Genomic DNA, 10,231 nt, shown 5'->3' on the forward strand with positions numbered 1-10,231 from the left:
ATTCTCCCTTGCCGGTATTCCAGCCTCGCAGCCTTCCCCCACGAGCAGGAGTCCAGGATTTCCAGGCGTCTCTTTCCACTCCCGCCTCTACGATCCCTAAGTTGCATTTCCCAGCCGAGCGCAGGTGTCAGCGCCTCGATGGAGAGTCCCGAAGCTCCTCCGGGAAGGAGCGGGGATCCCGGGAAGCACAGCAGCGGTCGCTCTAAAAAGCCAGGCCCTGGGACAAGGGGACATTTTGTTCAGCCGAGGAGCACTGCGCTGGCAGCGTGCCGGGAGCCGGAGCCTGTGCACCTAACTGGGAGAAAATGGAAGTAGGGCAAAGGGAAGGGGCTGAGCCCCGGCTAGATGAGGGCTCCAGGCTGGCTCTGTCCCCCGGCGCCCCAGGCCAAGTCTCCAGGTCGAGCTGCCCGCTCAGCTCTCCTGCCCCAGGCCAAATTTCAGCCCCCGGTGGGGTGACCCCTCCAGTGGAGCGGCTGCCTGTTCCAGCTGGGAGTGGGATCACACCCAGCAAACAGAACAGTCACGGCATCAAACTGCGCTGGCCCCTGCGACTTCCGTTTGACACCCTCTCTCCAAACACAGCCTTTCGTTCCCAACAGGAATTGTAACGCAAATATTTATTTCTCCAGCCCAGCTCGTGCTTTTAAAAGGGAAACTATGAGGCATCATCTGGAGCCGGCGGGAAGCTGCCGTCGCTTCCCTCTTGCTCTCCTCTATCAGAGCACACAGCCCCTCTTTGCCTGTATTTCCTGTCCTTCTCTCGGCTAGAGGACCTTGGAAGGCTGCTGGAGGGCAGTAACCTGAGCTGCAGCTTTCTCTGCCCTCAGGGATGCACAAATCTTCCATCCAGATGCCCACCTCCGGGTTTAATTGCCTGATGGAAGGAAAACTCTGCTGACAGGAGGCTGGATGCAGTCTCCTGCTCAGCGCTCTCCCTGCAGTTGTTTGCCAACCAAGGAGGCTGAAGGTGGGAGCCTCTGAGGGATGGGGAAGTTCAGGCAGTCCAGGTGCTCATCCTCTTTCCCGGGGCTAGCTGCTTCACATGTTAAATCAGTAAATTAAGCAGCTGTTTCAAAGAGACAGCTCCAAACACTGCGGGGCCAGGGTGCCACTTCCCTCCCGGGGAAGGGGAGTGGAGGGCAGCTCCCTCCCACAGCCAGGCCAGTTCCTGCTGCCCGCTGGTATCATCCATAGCGGCTGCACAGCCAGATGGTCGCACACAGCCCACACGCTTGGCACAGAAACCAGCCTTTTTCTGGGAAAAACAGGGGGTGCAAGGGCAGGATACAAGTGCACCCGCTATCTGCAGGTGGCCATCCCCACTCTCAGTATCTCCTCCAGGGGTATTTCCATAGAGAGCTGACAGGAGAGTCCCCAGTGCTGCCTTGAGCCTGATCTCCCTCCTCCTTTTCATCCCCCTCTGGAAACCAACCTGGGGACAGTGAGAACAATCATTTCATCCCCCTAAAACCAGGGAGGGGGAGCAGCCGGTGCTTAAAAAGTGGGATTGGGCTGGGATGAGAAAGGCAGGACAAGAGACTGAAGTACCTTGATGTGCAGAGAATTAAACCCACACAAGCGTTTCCTCTGCTCCAGTCAGCACTGGAACCAATTTTTCAATCCCTATTTGGGAGGCACAGCACGCATCCACCCTTAGGTAGCAGGAAGACGCTCAAGAATTTGTCTTTCTGAGAAACCTTTTATTTGGCACGATCAATGGTAGCGTTTTTCAGAGTGAAACCATTCCTTCCTCCCCCCACTGAGAAAAGCCTTGAGGAGAGAGAGGCTTCTGCTGCGCTTGCGCCGCACAAAGCCCTGTTCCGAGGCAGGTCCTGCTGCAACGCAAGGAAATTTAGATTTTTCCAAAAACGTGTGGGTGTGGAAAGTCCAGCCTTTGGATTTACAGCAGCTCACTGCAAACTTTTTGTTAGTAACAACTTTCATCGAAAAGGCCTCAGAGAACAGCTGGATCAAAGGCTGAGAAGCCCCGATTTCCAGGGCTGGGAAGGTGGGGCTGCTGCAAGGGTCACAAGCAGCAGCTGCACCTCAGAGGTCCAAGCACTGTTCCTATGCTGGAGTTTTGCCAAGACTCTAACAGAAGCAGGGTCAGGAGCTGAACTGTATCCCTGCACTATGGGGACAGATCATTTCCCAGCAGATGACTGCTATAGCCAAGAACCAGACAATCCTGTTAAGGCTTCACAGAAGTCCTGGCAAAAAGTCTGTAATAGCAACAAATACAAAAAATCCAGCAGCACTTAGGGCAAGATATTCTACTGTCATGCCCTTTAAACAAAGCCATCCTATCATTATTACTCTGCCCCCTCTCAGGAGCACGATGCACAGAGGGAAGCAGGGAGCCTTTTCCCTGCTCCCTGCCCAGCTGGCCTGTCCCAGCAGCTTAACTCTCCATCTGGCTCGCTGCTCCATCCCAGCCCTCCGGAGACTTTTCTGGCTGAGGGGTGGACAAGTGTTCCAGCTCATAGTGTCCGTTCCTCGTGGCCACCTCGCCGCTCGGGTGGCCCTTTTCCGCCGCCAGCTTTTTACTCCTCTTGCTCTCGATGATCTGCTGGAGCTGCCGCCCGGCGTAGTCCGGCTTGGCCGTGAGCACGGTGGTGGGCACAGTGAGCCCCAGGATTTCGGGGACCATGTAGGGCCGGAGCCAGCCCACCAGTGGGGTGCTGCCGGGGGTGTAGTGGGTTTGCTTGTGGTAGAAGAGCAGCCCGTCAACCTGTGGGCAGGAGAGAGAATGAATGAAAGGGCAGAGCTGAAGCTCCTGTAGGTGAATGACCAGGCACCAGACAACGGCTCTGCTCTCTGTTTGCAGGCCAAAACCACCAGCTGGATCATTTTTCCTCAAGCAGTGCAATAAATAGCGGAAGGGAAAGAAGAAACCTGCAGAGCTCCTGCCCTGAAAGATCAGCGACTCCCAGATGGCTTTAAATTGTCAAAGGCAAACAAGTCCAGCCCAGTGTCGGCACAGAACAGTGTCCTCTGGATGCTTTCATCCTATTCTGCAGAAAAGGGAGCGGGTTTCTGAATAAGGCAGCCCACTTTACTGGATTAGGGTTATTTTAAATAATACATTTGGAAAGTAATTAGTCCGAGTGTGTGACGCCAAGGAGCCCCGATTCCTAACAGCTCTTTCAGCTGGCTTATGCCAAAAAAATTCTTAATGTTTCTCAGGAGAGAACTTCTCCCAGCAATCAATGACAGTTAAGGGCACTCAGGACTTTAAAGGTTTAAGCCCTAACTCTTGTGCTACTATTTCCACACTCCGCAGTGCTGCAGCTGGCTGACGTTTTCCCCACTTCCCCACTGTGCTCAGGGGTTCTCATCCCCCCCCCTCTTCCCACGCCTCCCAGGGGTGTGCTCTGCGAGGTTGGATCCTGCTGTCAGGCTGACTAATGCTGGAGGTGGTGCTCCTCTTAGCTCAGCTTCACAAGCTCTTAAAAGGCCATTTGGCTACAAGGAAGAGTGGCTGAGTGGGCAGAAGAGAGGAGAACAAGAGCCCACCCCAGGATGAACTGCTCCCAGGCCCCTCCCTGATCCTACAGTCCCCAGGACAGACATCCTGGCTGAGCACAAAGCAGCATATATCCACTTCTGCTCCATGGATGCTAACCTCTGGCAGAGAGGGTAAAGCTTCTGGCACTATTCTGTCCATAATTTTCAGTCACTGCTAACATCTTGCAAAAGATCCCAGAAAAAGGGGGATTTCTGTGCTAGGAAAACATAAAACCAGAACAGTAAACATCATGATGAGCTTGTGCAACCCCTCTGGATATGTAAAGTTAAAAGCTTTTCCCTCACCCTGCCTCGTGGGAAGAACCAGATTCTGTAGCGCTCGGTACATCCAGCCCATTCCTGTGGGTGCGTGGCACTTGATGAGCAACGGGGACTCTCCAGCACCCACAGGAATGTTTTGGTAAAGATCAGAGCCTGGAAAGGCCTTCCAGACCACTCCAAATATCTACCCCAAGCTAGAGAATCAAAGGAGTTCAGCCGGGTGAAGTTAGGTCATGTTCTCCGTTCCCTGATTGAAGTGACTCCTATATTCCTTCCCGTTTATTTAATTTGTTGGCTGGGTCCCTACCCTGACTCACCACAGTGACAGTGGCCACATCAGAGCAAGGACTGATGCTGTCCCTAAACGACTGAACCTGAGGAGAGACTGACCTGGCAGGATTTAACATTCCACAGCCACACTTTCCAGGTTTTAGGTGCTTAACAGTCCTCCCATTCCTTCCCATCGAGGTTTCTCAGAGGCTTTGGCTCCCCTGCCTTCGTGGAAAGCATGGTTTTACTCAGATCTGTGAGGACAGTAGCTCCCAAGATCCACTCCAAAACCCACCTGAAATTCAGAGCCAGTCAACTGATCCAAAGTCTACTGAACTCCAGGGAGTAAGATTCCACTGAATAGAGTGGATCAGGCCCTAGCTCTGAGGCTACAGATTAACTCTGAAGACCCAGATCTGAAAGCACTGACCCCCTCTGTGGCCACCACACACACACACACACGAGATCCCTGTCAGGATCACCAGATGCTGGGTCCAGACCTAAAACCACCTGTTACCCTTCGTCCATAGTCAGGATGTATTTCACCTCCTGCAAAGTTTATTCTGTCCTGTGCCAGTGGTAGAAGGTGTTTTTGGGGATTTTTGGGCTCCCTCTTGTGACACACCACAGAGACCCACGGCTCCCTTCCTCCTGGAAAAAGCACCATGGTTCTTCCCATGGTGTTTGGGCTGCCTTGAGCCAACTTGTATTTTGCTTCTTAGGGTCACACCCTGATATGGCAGAGGGCCTGGGGGCAAATCACAGCTGGAGTCTGTTCAGCTCCATCTCCTGCTCCAGAGTTTCGCAACAGCCTCCTTTGTAACCCAGAAGTCTGCTGCTGTGACTGCAGAGGGCAAATACTCCTCAGCCTTTCCTCACGGGAGCAGATGCCTCGGGAAGGAATGAAGACTTTACTCGGGAAAGCCAGGAATGACTGTTTCTACGGAGGCAAAGACTTTACTCGGGAAAGCCGGGAAAGCCAGGAATGACTGTTTCTACGGAGGCACTCGGAGCACTTATTATTGAGCAAGCCAGCTGTAAAAAAGCTGGGAAGCCTCTTCAATCCGTGTTCAGAGAGGGTCTGGCAAGACCAGCGGGCGGTTGGGACTTTCCAACTTGTTCTGATGACTGTCCCGGCTTTTACGAGCAGAAGGCAAAGTCTGCCCTCCCAGCCGAGTTAGTGCCCTTAACTTAAACCTACACCTATGTTAATGGCTAACTCGGGATGGGAGAGCACGAGAGACACCGTCACATCAACGTGGCTTTTGGCTTCGTGGGACAAGAAATTTCTGTGGAGGCTGTTCCTGACGTAGGGCTGAGACTGGGCGCTCCCAGGAACAGCTGCAGCCACTAGAGGAGCTTCTGGCTCACAGATGTTGTCACTGTCACTGGGTCGGAATGCCACTGCCTCCTTCATCCTCTTCCCTTGCAGTGACAAGCCAGCCAGGGCAGGCAAAAGCAGCCAGAGCTGATTCCATGAGGGCCTGCGACTCACTGCTCACAACCACACGGAACTGAGCTTGGTGGCACATGGATTTGCCTGTCCTGCCCTTCCCCAAAGGTCAGAACACAACAGCTGTGTCAGGGGAGGTTTAGAGTGGATATCAGGAAAAGGGTCTTCCCCCAGAGGGTGGCCAGGCACTGGAATAGGCTCCCCAGAGCAGTCGTCATAACCCCAAGCTTGCCAGAGCTCAGGGAGCCTTTGGACAACACTCTCAGAATCCCAGGGTGGGATTCTTGGAGCTGTCCTGTGTAGGGCCAGGAGTTGGACTTTGATGCTACCAGCAGGTCCATCAGAATATTGTATGATTCTATGATTCTGCTTTTAAACCTGATGTAGCAAACGCAGGTGTCCTGTTCAGTCCTTTCTCTCACAGCCAACTGCCCCCAGCTCCAGTACACCTCAGGCACCCATCATGAACACCCAACCCCCCCAGAAACCATTAGGATCTTACCACCACCCTTCTCCTTCCTCCCCACAAAACAGCCAGGTGCCTTGTCAGAAGCACCGACACCAAGGAAACACACACAAGCCCACCCAGGGCAGTGGTCAGTACCAGTTTTGGCCCTGAAAAGGTCAGCTGTCCATCACACTGCTATGTGAGCCTGAGTTGTGCTGCTTCTGGAGGCAGCCTGAGTGTCCTCTCATCCCAAAAGGCTCTTTCAGACACCGCCAACTGCAGCAAGGGCAGCACAAACACAGGGAGTGCTATGGTTTAACTCTTGCTCGTTTGTGTGGTTGAATGAGGCTGTACCTGGTGACAAGGCAACAGGTCAACCATGGGCAGAAAGGCATCCATCCCACACGCAGGAAACAGCAACTTGGGAAGCTTCCTGCAGCCTCAGGAGAGCAAATTCCCAAGGAGAGGGGATTCACTGGATCTCTCCCAGCACTGGCAGAGGTGTGGCAGAGCTGTTGCTAAGGCTGGGGTCCACCCCTGTGTGTTCTCACCTCAAAGGGAAAGTCCGTAGCCAGCAGCTCACGCAGGCTGTCCGAGGAGCAGGGGAAGTTCTGCAGGCCCACAAATTTGTACTGAAAGAGTAAGAGAGGGTTAGAAGAGGCAACCGTCTGGTCTACAGGAGAACAGGCTGCTGAATCCAGCACAGGTGTGTAGGCAGCTAAGAAGGAAGGATTCCTCCAGTGCAGGATCTGGCATAAGAGGGAAAGGGTGAGGAACAGCTCCCGCATACTCCTGACACCTTTTTTCCCAAGCACCTAAGACTGCAGGAAGGACTTTTCAGGAGACCTGACCCAGAGATGCTCTTCTAACCAAAATAGAAAATTATGACCTCCGGGCAGGATGCAAAGCAGACAGACGTCTGCTCCAGGCTGCTGGCTCAGCCAAGCCAATCTTTCCACCCAGGAAATGAAAGCTGAAACAACCCCCCCTTCATTAGGTACTTATCTTCTGGATATTCCTGTTGGAGTCAGGACAGGATGTTCTCTGAACACAGACACCCTCATTGCAGTCAGCCCCATTTATCACTGAGATGCTCAGCTCACAGGAGCTGCTCTGCTTCGCCATGTCTGAGCAGACAAATCTCTCATGTCTGTGCCCAAAAATCACATTCCAAGCTGCTGTGGGTTCTAGGTCTGACCCCCATGTGCAAGTCTTCAAAGGAAGAGTTTTTATCCTGGCTCAGCAGGACCTCTGGGTGGCAATCCAGCATTCATGCCGACAACTTCAATGATCAGTTTAAACAGAGGGAAGGCTTAAAGCTTTACAAACCCACAAGACTGCAAGAATAAACCCCATTGTAGTCAGGCTGCCAACCAACGCTGCTCCTGAAGAAACCACACTGGTTTTCCATTCCATTACAAGGGAAAGCTAAAAACAGCATGGAAGTTAGCTGATACCCTGCAGTGTGATCTCCCTTAGCACTTTGGATGGGGGAAAAAAACCCCACTGAACTCATTTACAATATGCAGTGGTTCTATTTACATCCTGACCACGGCATCCCATTTCATCAGATGTACACTTTGAAGCCTGATCTGTGAGGGGAAAGAAAAAAAAGAAAAAAAGCTTCCCCTTGTGAAAGAAAAAAACTGAACAGGAGAGCTTACCCCCCCAGCCTCCTCCTCAGTACAAAAGGACTTACCGGATTAATTCTGCTTTTCTCTCCCAGCCCTTCCTCCTCTTGGATTTTTGAGGAGAGCCAGAAGAATCTGAAGTCAGTCTGTGAAAGGAGGCAGAGTTAGTGAGCATTCACCACAAATCACCTGACAGCGTCTGCTGAGTGTCTTTGTTCTGCTGCACTCACTGGGAGATTTACAAACTCAACTTCACCTGCAGCACCAGCACCCCAAACCCTGCTACTCCCCCCCAAAACACGTACACAGTTATCCAGCGGCCCTAAAGCTGTAAAGATGCTGGTGCTTAGGAGAAATATCCACCTTTTGCAGAGTGAGCTACATGCAGTGCTGGAGCAATGCAGCTCAGGGAACAACAGGGAAGGCAGGGACTCGGTACCTGGCAGTCATAAACAGGGTGTCCTCTCCAGCACATCACGTCCAGGATATAGTAGGTCTGCTTGGCCTCGTTGTAGATGCAGTCCAGGATGCTGTACACTGCACACACAAACACAGGGAGGTCCACACCTGCTCCAAACACTGCCCAACCCAGCTGGCAAATGCCAGGTTACAGCTCTCCGACATCAATCCTGCCCTGATGTGAGACTGCGGCGTGCAGAGGGATCCCCTTCTGCCAACAGAAACGGCAACCACAAAAAGCCTTGAGCTTGAGGAGCCCCAAGAGGCTGCAAAGGGACCAGTCAGAGGCACAGCAAGCAAAGCCATGTTTCAGAAAATGGCATTTGCCAGACAATAAGCCTCTTTTTTCAGGGCAAAAAATATTAATTCCAAGAGGTATTAAGGAAGATGACACCATACAGAGGCCTCTGTTAGAGGACAGAGAGGATGTTGGGGTTTAAGAGTGTCAGTCAAACAGGCAGCTTATTAAAAGATGTGGCAGGACAAGGGGCAATGGTTTTAAACTGGAAAAGGGCAATTTGAGATTATATGTTAGGAACTCTTTCCTGTGAGGCTGCTGAGGCCTGGCACAGGTTGCCCAGAGAAGCTGTGGCTGCCCCATCCCTGGAAGTGTCCAAGGCCAGGTTGGACAGGGTTTGGAGCAATCTGGTTTAGGGGAAGGTTCCCTAACAGTGGAACAAGATGAGCTTTAAAGGTCTCTTCCAACCCAAACCATTTGGGGATTCTATGTGCTTGCCTAGCATAAAGGCACTTGATATTGTTTCCATCTAGTTATCTCCAGAGATACAGAAACAGGCCTGAAGCTGACCACCCCCAGCACAAAAAAGGGGCATAGCTGTGGGACTTGGGGGAGCTGGAGGAACAGCGCTGGGCCTGCAGCACACACACTCCCAGGGAGAAGCAGGCAGCTCCCCTCTCTCTATCCCAAATGCCTCCTCACACCTTTGTCACTGGTTGAGTTGTGCCGGTTTCCCCCCGGCAGCAGGGACGGGAACCTGTTGACACAGAAGCCACTCTTGGTGTAAGCTGCTGTTGTGCCCTGTGAGGAGAAAAGGAGAGAAAAAACCACAGTCAAGCCAGTTTTATGTTGGCTGGGAATGAGCACAGGTCCTTTAGAACTTACCCTGGAGGCCACGACGAGAGCCCTTTTCCCGACGGGACATACCACCACAAGCCACTCCTGCTCCAGATCTGAGGGGACATCCACCAGCCACTCTGACAGCATCAGCTACGGAGAGTCCAGGGAGAAGAACCAGTCAGTAACAGCTCTCCTGAAGTTATGGACAACAAACAGCTCAAGGATAAAGCAAGGAGGTTTTGACTTTGCTTTGACAGCTACACTGGGTGCTTTTGAGGCAGCTGGCACTGCTTGTCACCCCCAAAAGGGCTCCTTCCCTCCCTCTAATGAAGTCCAACCTGCCTAACACAGTCTTCCCCAAGTCTTTCTCTTGCTTCCCAGCTGCTGACTGAGCTTCACACCACAGCACAGGGCTCACAGCCCTTGATTGGGCACACCACACCTTGGCCCCCATTGCAGCACTTTATTTTTAAAAACATAGCAGGGCTTAGAGATCCCAAAATATTAGGAGTAAAGAACCTGGACAAGTCGACCTCTTCAGAAGTTGCCTAAGTGGCTGTGTGTTATCTAGGACCGATACACACCGAGGCTGATAAAAGCCAGCCGAGTTTGCCCTTCCTTCCTTTCCAAACACAGGGAAAGACAGAAATCTTTAGCTGAATGCTGCCTATCAGGGTATTCATGCTGCTAGCTGAGCTGAAATCTCCCGAAGTGGGGAACACGGGGATGCCAGGTTAATAGTTGGAATCAATGACCTTCGAGATCCTTTCCAAAGTAAGTGATTCCACAGCACACAGGCATCCCATCTCCACCTGTTTTCCATTCGAACTCAGCATGTTTTGGAGGTGAACTAAACACAGTTTCTCTGTGAGCACCAAGCCGGGCAGGACACACTCCTCTCAGCCCCCAAATGGCCATCACCGTGGCCTCAAACCACCCCACATCCCTGCCCCACACCTCGCCACGGGTACACAGATGGCTCCTCACCTGATTGGCGTAGCGCTTGGGCAGCTTTTTGCCAGCATCCACGTCCATCGCCTCTTCCTCCGCATCTTCCCCTTCTCTGTCCTCGTCCTCGCTCTCCACCCCTGCCCAGTCCTCCT

General features: G+C 52.6%; 1 protein-coding gene across 1 annotated transcript in view; it reads right to left on the bottom strand.

The window, feature by feature from the left end:
- SNUPN (snurportin 1) overlaps positions 1 to 10,225 on the bottom strand; it is a 15,705-nt gene extending 5,480 nt beyond the window's left edge. The window contains exons 1-5 of the mRNA XM_017745191.1: positions 10,116 to 10,225; positions 9,174 to 9,278; positions 8,993 to 9,089; positions 8,031 to 8,128; positions 7,608 to 7,737 (exon numbers count right to left, since the gene is read on the bottom strand). Coding sequence (XP_017600680.1) covers positions 7,621 to 7,737; positions 8,031 to 8,128; positions 8,993 to 9,089; positions 9,174 to 9,278; positions 10,116 to 10,163 — 465 coding nt within the window. The 5' untranslated portion in view covers positions 10,164 to 10,225 and the 3' untranslated portion in view covers positions 7,608 to 7,620. The remainder of the gene's footprint in view (positions 1 to 7,607; positions 7,738 to 8,030; positions 8,129 to 8,992; positions 9,090 to 9,173; positions 9,279 to 10,115) is intronic.
- Positions 10,226 to 10,231: the final 6 nt, after the last annotated feature.

This window comes from Corvus brachyrhynchos, unplaced genomic scaffold (assembly GCF_000691975.1).
Source record: "Corvus brachyrhynchos isolate BGI_N302 unplaced genomic scaffold, ASM69197v1 scaffold309, whole genome shotgun sequence".
In the NCBI taxonomy this organism is placed as follows: domain Eukaryota; kingdom Metazoa; phylum Chordata; class Aves; order Passeriformes; family Corvidae; genus Corvus; species Corvus brachyrhynchos.